The sequence below is a fragment of the Leuresthes tenuis genome, unplaced genomic scaffold (genome assembly GCF_036924035.1).
Source record: "Leuresthes tenuis unplaced genomic scaffold, fLeuTen1.0.hap1 SCAF_7, whole genome shotgun sequence".
In the NCBI taxonomy this organism is placed as follows: domain Eukaryota; kingdom Metazoa; phylum Chordata; class Actinopteri; order Atheriniformes; family Atherinopsidae; genus Leuresthes; species Leuresthes tenuis.
This window is the reverse complement of record NW_027325361.1, coordinates 8,782,730-8,796,506: the sequence shown is the minus strand read 5'-3', so window position 1 is coordinate 8,796,506 and position 13,777 is coordinate 8,782,730. Positions and strand designations below refer to the sequence as shown.

General features: G+C 36.9%; 1 protein-coding gene across 5 annotated transcripts in view; it reads left to right on the top strand.

The window, feature by feature from the left end:
- pde4ba (phosphodiesterase 4B, cAMP-specific a) overlaps window positions 1–3,565 on the top strand; it is a 155,753-nt gene extending 152,188 nt beyond the window's left edge. For all 5 annotated transcript variants that reach the window (XM_072389129.1, XM_072389130.1, XM_072389131.1 and 2 more), the window contains one exon: window positions 58–3,565. In XM_072389129.1, coding sequence (XP_072245230.1) covers window positions 58–498 — 441 coding nt within the window. In that variant the 3' untranslated portion in view covers window positions 499–3,565. The remainder of the gene's footprint in view (window positions 1–57) is intronic.
- Window positions 3,566–13,777: the final 10,212 nt, after the last annotated feature.

Sequence of the window (13,777 nt, the reverse complement as noted above, 5' to 3'; positions counted from 1 at the left end):
ACCATACATGTTACAAAACTTACAAAGAAACATTTAACACTCTTTTGTCTTTTCCAGGTGGGTTTTATTGACTACATCGTGCATCCTCTGTGGGAGACCTGGGCCGACCTGGTACACCCTGATGCCCAGGACATTCTGGATACATTAGAGGATAACAGGAATTGGTACCAGAGCATGATTCCTCAGAGTCCTTCCCCGCCCTTCTATGACCAGGGAACACATGGACACAGTGGAGGCACGGGAGGACAAGGCGGAGGGGAGAAATTTCAGTTTGACTTGACCTTGGAGGAGGAGGACTTGGATGGAATAGAGAAAGATGGGGAAGGGGAGGAAGAAGAAGAGGTAGAAGAGTTAGAGGAGGAGGAGGACAGTCTTGGAGATTGTCGCTCTCCTCCCTCTGGCTATTTGGACAGTCAGGCGCCTGAGGACGGTACCATGATTGAACCCACAACGGCAATAGAGATTGTGACACACGAGGCATCGCCCACAGACACATAGGGCTTCCATTACCAGGCTCACATGGTGATTTGAAAGTTTTTGGAAAAGAGGCAATATCCTCTTGCAGCTGTGCTTTTTATTCAGCCCACAGAAGCAAGGGCTTAGTTTTAGCCCACATGGGGGCATCTTGCACTTGGGTGTTTGAAGCCAGACACGGACGGACAGTTTCAGAGAGGCGGCTTCAGAGTTCTCAGGAATTAATTACTGCGAACATTTGAGTCTCGATGGACAGACGAGGAGAGTGGAACTTGAAGGATTTCAGCCAGTTTAGAAAACAGTTTCTATTATTTTCTGGACTGGCATTAAATGGACATTGACACTACTGAAAGAAGTTTTGTACCTGAAGACATTTTTACAGATATATGATCTAGAAGTAGCATAGAGTAAGATCTACTGATGGATACACATTTGTATAGCAAGAGAAAGTGTTTACTTTTTTTCTGTACCATTTGTCAAAGGACTTTTGTGTGCCTTTTTTTACTATTGTCTTTATATAGTTTTTTATTTATTGAACACTCTAGTGTCTGTGAAATGTTTTTCTTTTCTTCAACGAAAATTACAAAAAAAAAAAAACTTTTTTGTACGTCAGAAAGATAAGTCTTCCATCTATTGGGCAATAGAGAAATCCAAACAAATGTCGACAAACTCATCTACAGTAAATGGGAAGCATGTACACACACATTAGTCCAATTTCTTTTTCAATCTGAGCACAAGTTTGTCTTTACATGTGGAATTCAAACATTCATGTTCAGTCAAGGTTCATGTTACATGTTTATTTTGTTGCTCTCTGTATCAGACATCAGTCAGTGAAGGTCACCTAAATTTTTATTGGACTGCAAACCATTGAACTTTCCTACAGTTTCACACCAAATTTATCTCAACTCACTTTACGGTGACATGTTCAGAAGAGATATAGAACCGTATGTTTCAACTTCATTGTCAGCTATTTCTGCATATGATCTGCAATTATTGGTACATTTGAGTTGCATTATTCAGTCTGAAAATGTATCCATTTATTTGGTTGTGAAAAGAAACCTAGAATGCAAGTGGGACTGAAACATATACATCATGATATCAGGCTTCTTAGGTCAATGATAAAAGAAATCAAGTTGGCCAAGGACAAAATGCACAACAGCAGCGAGTCTATTTTTAGCCCACAGGTATGCTGCACTCCTAATAATCCTGTTAGTTGGAGCAAATTCTGACCCCAGATCTGTCTGATGTAAAGCCCCCCCCCTGCCCATCTGCAATCAGGCCCAGACCAGATGATTAAAGGTGCTCTTACAGTGGCCTGTCTGAAAGGAACTCTCAGACCTTCATCAATGGCAGTATTCACATGGTTTACAAAACCCTCGGGGCTCCACGATCCCAAAACAATCAGGCTTGCCGTTTCTTTCTTCACGATAAAAATCCCAGAAGTGCTGCTTCTGCTCATTGACGTCAAATGAAATTTTTCCCTCAGCCTCTGCTGTATCAGGTTTCCAGGTCAGTCTGGTTATTACCATTTTTCCAAAGGCAGAATTGCTGGATTCAGCATGGAAGACAGTTCAATTAAAAGAGGAAAAGAAAAGAGAAATAATTAGGTGCTCTTGCTTGAACCTTTTTTTTTCATCACTAATATGCTGCAGAGCATAGTTTGAAAATGGTTTGCAGACCTCTGGCTTTCATACAAGTTTACCGATACTCAAAGGTACTTCACTGAATTTCTCGAAAACATGCTTAAGTGGCAATCATTTGTGATCAGTATGTGTGTTTCTTATTGAAGTACACCTCTTTGTGTGCGTGTCTGGCCTTATCCAACATCACTTCACACCTTTGTCTTCACTGTTTGTCACAAGGAGCTCAAGTTGGTCCTTTTTGCTGTTTATAACAGTGTGTATTTATTCTATACTTTAAGCTTGTAAATAAGATATACTGGTTCAGTGTAAAATCTATTTTAATTTATATGCACTTGCATTACCTGGAAGTGGTGGTGTCTAATGTGTAGAAGACTCAGGATTAGAGTCTTTTTTTATAAATGTATTATATATGGTTTTTATATAAATATATATATAAGTATATATTCGCACAACATTTTGAGTGCCCAGCAGAGCAGCAGCTATAGACATGTTGTCATTTGAAAACCTTGTAACTCAAAAACAACCTTATTTTTAGATTTAAAAAGCATAACATTTTTTATCTAATTTCACAGAAAGGGGAAAACTAAATATTAGCATGACACATCGACATTAAACCAAAAAGTTGTCATCTTTGTCTTCTGACTATCAGTTCATTTATATTTCTTAAATAATAGCCAGACTTCTACAGAGGACTTTAAATATCTATTTTTCCTTCTAATAATCAGTTTTTAACAAACTGACTACAAGGTTTTCATCTGACATCAGTATTTTGCTAACCCAAAGGCGACACAGAGGACAAATTAAACGGCATAGACTTGGATATAGGATCTATACAAGTTAGCGAAGGAATACTGAAGCTTAGTCAATGCTTAGTTTCCAAGTAAACAAATAGCTTAATTTTCTCTGAGCAGCTTGTCTTAACTTAAGCTTCTCTATTCAACATTGGAATGAAGATTGTTGATATATCAGTCCAGAAACAAGTTTGACTAACAAACACCAAAAGTCTCCTTTTACACTTAACGCACTTCATGTAAAATTAGGGGACAGTATTGGTAGCATGCTACAATACACCCAGCACTGACGTGAATTGTTCAGAGTTGACAATAAAATATGATTTTATGTAACTGATTGTGCAAATGTGTGAACTCTTCTGGCCAAACTTGTTAGCAGTTTTGAAACTCAAATTTGTCAGTATTAACATTATCTATGTTCAAGCTTTTTTAGGTCCTTGTTGTGTCCAATTGGCTAGCCAGATTTAGCACTATCTGCATGGAAGATTTTTTTTCCCTTTTCTGTTTTTTAAGTTGTCAAATATGTTCAAGTCCACCACTTGTTGTAAGTGGGTTATTAAATGTTTTACACAATGTATGGTATTGTAAATTGTGTTCAAAAGTAAATCTGAAATACTTTTTCTATGAAGTGATTAAAAGAAAAGCATGAATATATTACTTCTGTGTCTGCTCCTCCCTTATGGCTTTCTTCCCTCACAATAAGTGTGAAAAATAAACTGGGTCAAAGTCGTGCTTCTGGTGGATTCACACACGTTTGTCATGTTTCATTAGGCTATCTTTCCATTCACAGAATCACAAAAAAAATCAACAATTACAGAGCACCTGGGTCCTATTCCATTATAAAAGCTTGCATGCAAAACTGTATTGACAGTGTCCTAAAAGTCCTGCTAGAGGTCCCTGCCGGCATGTTTTGCTCTAACACCATAGACGACTGACAAATTATTAATAACTTGCAACATAACCCTGCAAAATGATCTGCTACAAATAATATTAATAATGATAATAATAGTAATAGTAGTAATAATACAACATTACAACTTAAAATATAAGGCTGCTACGTACAAAAAAGACACTAAATTAACCACATTTCACAAACAAATAAATGTCTGTTGAAGTTAGTTGAAAGTTTGTCAGTAAAATATTAATAGATAGACGTAAACAAAGACAGGTCAGAGGACCTAAGTCCATCTTGAGAATCTTATTCACAGTGCTTATCCCCATTAAAATGGGTTTTGACATCAACCATGCAACTCTTCATTGTGTTTGCTGCCTCATCACAGAGCTTTGGCTTTAATGTGATGGAAACACGGTGTGACACAGATTCAGCACTACAGCCCACATACAGTCTGACAGGGTTGTCCTGATGTGATGTAAAGCTGCGTCATACATACACACGCAAGGTGTTAGCACATACACAGACATAGAACAGACGTCTGTTGTATGTTTTAGGTTTTTTCCCAACATGCATGTCACCAATTAGTGACGACCATTCAAACATCAAACCTTCAAGTCTATCCAATATGGCATGTTTCTTTCTTTCAATAATTAGAAGACAGTTGTGATTAAAATTAAATAGATAAACAATCAAAAGAAACAAACTAAGGTTTTTTTTGTTTGTTTTTTTATTTAACACATGTAAATGAGCTTCTGCTTTAGTCCTGCAAGTATATAATTTAGTAGAATATCTAAACTACCACAGAAGATTTTGGATGAATCTGGTCTCAATTTGGGAAACAGAAGAGCTATTCACAAATGCTGCAAATAATCCCAAAGTTTATTAGTTTGTTACATATTTTTTGGGGGGGGTTACCGTCTAATGACCGTTAGGTGTAGGAACCAACACATTTTCTTTTTATCTTTTTTTTTTTTCTTTCCCTGGATTCCATAGCAAATCCTCTTAGTGCCAGAACAGATCCAAAGCAGAGATTACCAACTTTAATGGTATTCCATATTCCCAAATACCTTGGATTATTTCACTTTAACATTCTTTCAGAAATATACTACATTCAAGTGTGTACACGTTAACTTCATTCATTCATACATTAGCTGAAAACATTTAAAAGGACTCCTTATAATGCTACTTTGTATTTCCTCTGCAATAATTTTGTAAAGAGAAGTGAAAAACTTGTTTATATCTTGCATGTCTATGTGTCATACCAAACCACGAAACCATGAACTGTTAGAGCCTTTTCCAACTATTTTCAAAATAAGGTACATCTTTCTATCACTGATAATTGGCCTCATTATAGGCCATTGTAAGACTAAGACAAAGGAGAACTCGTTCAAACTTGAACTTAGAATTCCATGAAATGCAAAAGAAGCTTGTGCTAATTTCCCTCCATGACCTTTCATAGGACCCTGCCTCTCGCCCGATGACCACTGGGACAGCCACCAGCCCCCCTGCAACCCAACCAACGGATTAAGTGAGTATAGAAAATGGATGCACCTTTCATAGGGTTTCACAGTGACAACAAGAGCCCTAGAGCTGCTCTTACATCAGCTAAAATAATCTTTGTAATTTGTCACCTTATTTTCCCTCCATATCTCCTACATTTTTTTTCCATTTTCAATTTAGCTCACATCCTTGAATCTTCATGTACAGGCACCTGCTTTAAGATTGTCCAATCTCCTCCTATTTCTTGCACCTCTTTGTTGAATTCACCTACTTCCCATTGAGGGAGTGTTTCCTCTCCTTGATTCTGACATAACCTACTAAAAAGAAGAGATCCAATTTGATGAAAGCTACTTACGTACATATATTACATATGGGACAGGAGCCATCTCCTGTCACTCCCTTTCTCAGGCCTACTGGGATGACATGAGTTACCTAATAAAGCTAAAAAAAGAGCAAACGATCTCCCTGCAGTCTTCATATGTGACACCACTTAACTTCTCCCTGAAGAGGCACAAAGGAAGAATATTAAGGAAAGATATTTTCAGCTTAGAAAAAGGAAATGGTTTTCATGGGCGGTAATAGGAAATTGGCTCAAGGCCTGAGAACTCCCAATTGTAATTTCAACTTGTAGATGAATAAGAATGACTGAATGAAAAAGATGGAAAAGAAAAAGGGTAGTGTTATATGGGCTCATTCTAACCTTAACCAATTAGACCAGTGGCCAGAATGAAATGTGTGCCCTTTGAACCTCACGTGTGTACTGTAATATCAAAGATTATGAACCAAATAAGGCTGCTCTCACCCCTGAACCCCTTACAGACTGATTCTTGGTCAAGAATGTTCAGAGTTGTAAGCAGGTGTTTGTTTTCATGTTTCCAAACTCTAATAAAGCAACTTTGGTGCCAATACCTGACCAAATCATGAGTGGAAATGAAACAAAATTGATAAAGATCGTCTCACTGAGGCTCACAAGAAGAACAATCTCATGATGGACTCTAATCAAGCGTCTTTACAACTCCATTCCTCCAACAGTGAGGCGTGTTTGTTGTCATATAAGCATTTGCCATCTGTAGTTGGGTTTCCATTTACTGGAGAAGCAAATTTGAAGTGATCTTTTGAAAAGCTTCTGATTACTCAGATGTATGTCTTTTTCTGAACAGGCCAAATTTCTGCATGCAAGCCTGAGGACCGTAACTTCAAAGCCACAAACATAAACATGTTGCTATCGTATGAGTTCTTCACAGTGAGAAACAAACATTACAGTTTCTTTTCCAGTAAAATTTGCATGCAAGCTAAGTGCATTGTGTTTCTCAGATTTAATCTTCCAGGATCAACAGCTCACATGTTAAATATTGTTTAAGCATCAAATATGAGTCTTTCTGGATTGATAGGTAGAATGAAGGTAGAATGAGCAACATCCTTATTGGGACAGCGAAAGCAGATCCTGCAACCTGAAGCAGTTTTGCAGTTATTCAACAGTTAAAGTTTTGACTTGATGCTGTGATCAAGGACAAGGTAAAAAAATATTTTTTGGATCCTGTCAAACAGAATTTTTTAGAAAGGATCAATGGGTACTTAATGGGTATCAATGGCTTATTAGAAATAGAAAATAGAGAAAAAAACATTTTTCACATGCATAGAGGAGAGGGCAGCTGATGTAACTCCTTTAAGTTGAATACTGTAGCCCAAGGCTGCATTGAAATGTCACATAATTACATTTAAGGCCTCAAAGCCAATCCAATTACGTTTCAGACTTCTCTATCTCTTAGACTTTTCTTCAAACAACTGTGCAGGACTTTTTTCACAGCAGTCTAAAAGAGAACAAATCTAATTGTTCTTATTATGTCCTCCAAATTAAGCATTTTGCAAATTAGCTGTTTTCTTCAGCTAAAAAAGAATCAGTCAAATCCCTGAAATCAGATGCAACATAAAGAGTTAACAATAACTGCATTGCAGAAGAATTTTTTTTATCAGTAGGAATTCAAGTGAATTGTAATGGAAAAAAGACTGGCGCTGAACACTGCATAGGAGTCTCAGTCTAGACATATGTAGGAAAATTTAATTGATCTGGCCTTTAATGTTAGGTCACCGGGCGTCCAAATTAATGGACTGTCTAGTCTTGCTAATGGACAGAAATGTTTTGGTATGGAGAATATTGTGAATCCACTTGAAGTACGGCATAGGTTTGTTTATCAGGTATGTCCAGGGATAAGAGCAACCCACTTCAGTGTGAGGGACAGTGGGGTTTTTTTCTTTATACAAAGAGTTTGCACTTTACATTAATTTTCTTTGTACTGACTTGGCACAGACAGGCTATATAAATTATTTCGAACTAAATGAGAGATCACACATAAACATGCATATATATACATGCAAAACAAGTTTTCTATTTTTTTTTATTTTAGAATTTGTCATACAGCAACAACCAGTTCTGGATATAGAGGGTTGACCACCTTCTGTTTCAATGCAAATTTTGCATCCTTTTGGTTTTACAGCTGGCTACATGTGGCTATATATACATACATACATATATATGTCTTAATCGTAATCTAATTTACGGAGAGATTATAAAGTAGATGTGGATGCACACCAGTGGCAGCCTGTTTAAAGAACCTCTGCAAGTCTTTATATCAGAGCTCCACACTGACTAGTTGCTTTTTTTCTAACAAATTTTAATTAAGGAGCAAACTTTTTAAAATTTTCTTTTATATATGATGTATTTTTCCCCCGAAGAAGAGACATAACCAGGAAGCTATGTAAAAATGATGTTGCTGTCATGGACATCATAGCCAAGATTCCATGATCCCTAATGTTGGAAAAATATAGTACAAATAACATCTGGTTGTGTGAGCAGTGGTGAAGTGTACTGTTGAGCTTTTCTTTGCAATAGCTTCATCAAAATGTGCTGCATCCACTATCTTTTACTATATAAAACTATTAAGAAGTCAGATGTTAAGTATGCATTACTGTCCGTGGTGGCAAGATGGTTACAGCTTCAACAAAGCATAAGCACAAAACTTGCTTTGCAATACAAAAGCAAGTGGTACAGAGTCTTGCGCTGGCTGCTCTTACCACTAGCTGGCAAAGCTTATGAATTTCAAGCACCCATCTGATCACAAACAGTCATAAATGATATTTCCAGCAGTGTTGGAGCCGGGACTGATTTCGCCCCTCTAACCAACAACAGCGTGTCAATAAGCTGATTCTGCAATGCTAGATCGATGTGTGTAAACAACAAAGCGATGCAGTGCTGCGATGTCTCTGTTTGGCATGTGTGAATTACAAAGAAGAACAGCACAGGTTAACAAGGGTATGTGAAAGAGCCTATTGTTTGCGACACCTTTAAAGAAGAGGGCATCAGCTCACCATTGAGCAATATATCCAACTGAATTTAACTTTGTCAACACAGAAGAAGTTCAAAGTATTAAGAAGGGAATGAACTATGATGTCTAAATATTGCAAGGAAATAGCCATTCTTATCAAACAAGCAGTGGCAAAAGAAATCACAGGTGCACAAAATGCTATAATTCTTAACCCAAATCCATAGTTTAAATAATTTGATTGGGACAAAGGCAGACAGATTAACTCACTTGTAATGTTACTTTGGAAACATTATGTGCAGTTACAATCTATTTTGACACAATTGTTTGGTTTTACACAGAAAATGAAAGAGACAAAGATACATTTTTCAAGCAGCCTTTGTCTGGTTATTTGGTCCATATGAGGGTACAGTTGAGTTTACTCAGTAGTTTGTTTTAACAGAACCAAACACATTAGACAAAGAAGCAACCAACATCACTTGGGAATAAGATCCATCTGTAGTACAGACCTACATTTGTAGGTCTTATGGATTTAATAAACAACAATACCTAATATTTTCTCATATTTCAGAGTTAAGTACATTGTCCAATTTGTTGTTATATAGCCATGCCTGTGGGGAGTAAAAAACAAGAGGTTATCATTTGACATAACCTTGTCATTGTTCACACCGAGTTGTATGGCAACCAAAACAAGCTTCACAGCTGACTTGATCTCATAAATATGAGTAAATGAGAAACAACGATCACTCTCTACTCGTATCATAAAGTACCAGATCAGTCTTTTTTTTGGTTTATGGTCAAAACAGAGTGTTGTTTGAATTTCTGCTTAATTGAAACGCTTAATTGATATACAACAGCTTCGGTAGCAGAATTTTCTTTTTTTGGCAACAGTCCCAATGACTCCATCCAAAAGAGGCACAGTAAAGGTGAAATATAAAAGGCATACAGTAAGCGAAGCAGCTGCATGCCCCAGACTTAAGACTGAAATGAAAAGATCTAATCAGCTTCAACTCAGTCAACAGACGCAGTGAAAGGTCTCACTGCCTTGAGCTACTTCACCACACAAAATGGCAAATTCATTAGAACCCTTTTTAGCCCTCTGGGGTTTGAGTCGTAATGACGTCATGCGATCTGATCACGCCAGCGTGATCATAGACCTCAGAGGGCTAACACTCAAATGAACAGACATAAGAAACTAATCAACTGCCTTAAATGTTGACACCAGTGATTATGTACAAGAGTAAGTTCCTGAGTCAGAACTAGAAAGACAAATACACTTGTAAAGTGGTTTCTTTTTCGATTTTCCTTGGCACAGCTGTGTCACTGAACCCTTTGGCTCTAAACTTGATAATCATTTGTTGCTCTCACGCACTCTTGCCAAATCACAAAGATCTGCAGCACATGGGAACAATTCTTTCAGTTGCATGAGAGCTTTTGAGATGACATGAGTGTGCGTGTCTTTTACTCATTGTTCTCATGTAACACCATTCCTTACAACTAAAATCCTGTTTCAGAGCATTTACAGTCAATGGCAGACATGTACAGGTTAACTGCAAAGCGTGAACTAGGGTTATCACATTTAAGAACTTATCCTCTAACCACTATGCAACCATACAATCAGATAAGATATTTTCATGTACTCTGCTGCTTACAGCATTATCCTGATGGGTCCTGTTTGTCAGATCAAATGTATTCACCCAAGCAATAAGTTGTAGTTGAATTCTTAATCTCCAAGCAAAACCCCTCTTTTTTTTTTTAAGAACGAGGAGGTAGCGCCTTTAAATTGTAACATGTTATAAATTAGCTTTGAATCACTTACACACTTTGAGCAAATATGCTATGAACCCCAGGAACATTTTTCCAGAGGGTGTGAGAAGAGCAAAAATACAGATAATTTCAAATGTAAAACTAAAAGTCCATTTAGTCTGACTGTTTTTGTGCGTAGTTAAATGTTATGTTGCCAGTAATAACAGTCATTGTGATTTTTAGTTTTTTCTGATTCTTCCTTTTTGTATAAATTCCTATTTAATTGGTATTCATTCGATCTAAAACGTACTTTTTTAACGTATTATTTTATTTTTTGTCATATGATACATTTTTTCTAAAGAAATTTGGCGCTTTTTCTCCTGAAATATAGATAAACGAATACCTAATGATAAATATTTTATGTGTTTACCGTAGTCTGATAATGTCCATCTTCAATATGTGGGTAATGTTGACTCACTTGAGAAGCAAACCAAGATAACCACGAGCTGCTGAGAAACAGTAGTCTCGCTCAGTACGTTCCACTCACTTGGTCAGCATGTGTGGAATTAAACAACAAACTGTTATTATGAGGCTATAGGTATTCCAGGAATCTATTAACATAAAGTACAGAAAAACCCAACAGGAGCAAATGTCAGCTGAAGCCTGTTAGCAACTGCAGAAGGAGAGTTTGCAGTGTCAATAAGTAGAGTATTAAAGCTAAAACTCAAAATAAATGCACGCATCAAAATGGACATTTGTTTGTTCATTGTTGAACAAACAAGTTGCCAGTTGCAGAAGCATGGCAGAAAAAGAGAGCCAAGAACAAAGATTTCACCAAAAGAAATAATTAATTAATATGATTTCAATCTCGTGAAGTTCTTCTTTGTTTGTACAGATGTACCCGTTTTTCTACGTGGGAGCATTGAGCTATCTTACTGGGAATATTCTGTCCTCGTGGATAGGCAATGTTCCCTCCATATGTTGACTGGGCTGTGTTCACGAGTCTGCGCAAGAGTCTGTGAGTGAATGAGCGCACATGCAGAGTGAAGGTGAGTGTAACAGAGAGCCAGACAGGAGACGCAGTGAACCAGGCTTTTAATGGGGCTTTTCCTTTAACATCGTATCACAGAGATGACCAAGACTTCTCTGAGATCAGGTTTCCACAGCAACAGTGCCTTGAATAGAAAGACACATTCTCTAGTGGGATAACATCACCGCAGTCACATGCTGGCAATGTCTCGCACAGCACGTACCAATAAAGATAAACAGAGATACACATTCATACCTGCATGTGCAGATAAAAACAGACTATAAATCAAACACGGACAAATTACAAGAAAATTAATAAAATAATTACTCTTTCAGAGCCTGACTGTGCTTGAAAGCATTTAGATCTTTGAATCTGTCCTTTCCAGTGAGTTGACTTCAAAGAGTCTAATGGGTTGACAATTCTAATATCAGACAACAAATATGCAGCAATCCAGAAGCGGTGTTTTACCAAGCCCTTTTCATGCAAATGTGGTACATAACTATCAGTCATTAAGGTGAGAACATCTTATCATGTCAGAAAGAACAACTAAGAAACACAGAGCTGTTGTTGTTGAGTTCAACATCAACAACAACTCTTCTTGACAGCAACCTACACAAGCAGGATGATGCACCACTATAAGTGACTTGTGGCCCTCCACACTCCCCAGATCCTAATCTCGTAAAGCATTTGTGGAATGCACTGAAACAACCCCAATTCAGAGACACCTCCCTGCAACCCCCAGGACCCAAAGACCAGACACTACTGGAGATTCATAAGGTATCATTTCCATTCCAGCACAGGGGAGAGTTTTTATACCTGATATAACTCTTGGACAGCTTTTAAATTTATGTGGCTGACTGGTGTATGCACAGTCAGTCTAAAATATATTGATTTTATCTTTTCTAATAAAGCGAATTGTATGTTAGTTTGCAGGCCCTTCTTCAAAAGGGATAAGCCAAAAATAACTGGGAAAAATGCAGAAAGTGAGATGATTGATGAGAATATTGATTAAATGCTACAAGATTAAGACTAATCATCAACACATTTGATTGCATTTGTCACAAAAAAAGTATAAAAAATAAAAATAAAATCAGTGGTGCTTCCTTCCTGTAAAATGTGTTTTACGTATCGTGTCCTCTGTGGAACTTAATTAAACTTAGTTAAATATATTGGGGTATAGACTTACTAGTCTGGGGAAAAAACAAATAAACAAAAGAGAGACTTGAGCTCTGAGGAAACCGAGATGGAGTAAATACAATTATTAAACACAACCCAAAACTTTAACAGGCAGCAATAGTTAATTAAAGAATTTACTTAATAAATCCCTTTAGATGAAAATATACCAAAATGGTTACTCCTGCTTGACTGAATAATGGAATTGGTAAAGGAAAAAAACACTGACTGTGATTTGAAGATGGCTTACTTGCTTTACTCTCTGATATACATATGTCCATTATCTGTCTATACAGTGGAGACATATGTCATATATACCAGCAGGATTTTACCTTTTCACAACAACAACAAACTAAATGTCTTTCTGCATACTGGTCAGCACGCAAATTTTCTGCTCAGGTCAATCGGTGTCATGCTGTAATTTGAAAAGACTGAGCAGGGAAATACTTCTTTGTTATGCAACACCATTGAACTGCATGTCAAAATATTGTCATTTGCCTGAGGAAATTACTTTCCTGGAAGACTTTGATTAATTATTAGCCAACAGTTAACTTCCATACTAAAAAACAAATATCATGTAGTAGCTTATAAAGAGCAAAAATATTTATTTACTGTGTGCAACTACACACTTACCACCATTTTTCAAAGTGATGTTTCACACAGTATTCTTCTAAATATTAACAGTTACATTAACAATTAACAATGAAAATTCCAACAACAAAGTAGGCCCTACCTCACATTTTCCAAAATCTTCCCAAATCTTTTCCCCCTAAAAATAATGGTATAGTGGCCAGAAGTGAAAACTCACCTTTATGATATCTATATATGTATATATATATATATATCCTATAATCCTATAATCAGTATCATTATATGATTTTAACTTAATGGAATTTAATAATACATAATAATTCACAATACAAATTTTACTTTTAGTGACACATGTAGCGAACCAGGAGATATGTCACTTCCGGTGGCCATATTGGATCGACTGGAAGGGAAAAAAAACGTTGAATGTCTATACCTTGGTGTAAAAGACTAAAGAGGAAAGACTTTAGAGGACGACCTTACAAGGGTTACAAACAACCGTAAGTATTAGGATAATCTCTGAGAAATATCCTGGTTGACACCAGCCTCTTGCTAACGTTTCTTCAAGCTTTATTTCAAATGTAAACACGAGTGCTAAGTGAACGTAATTTGAAATT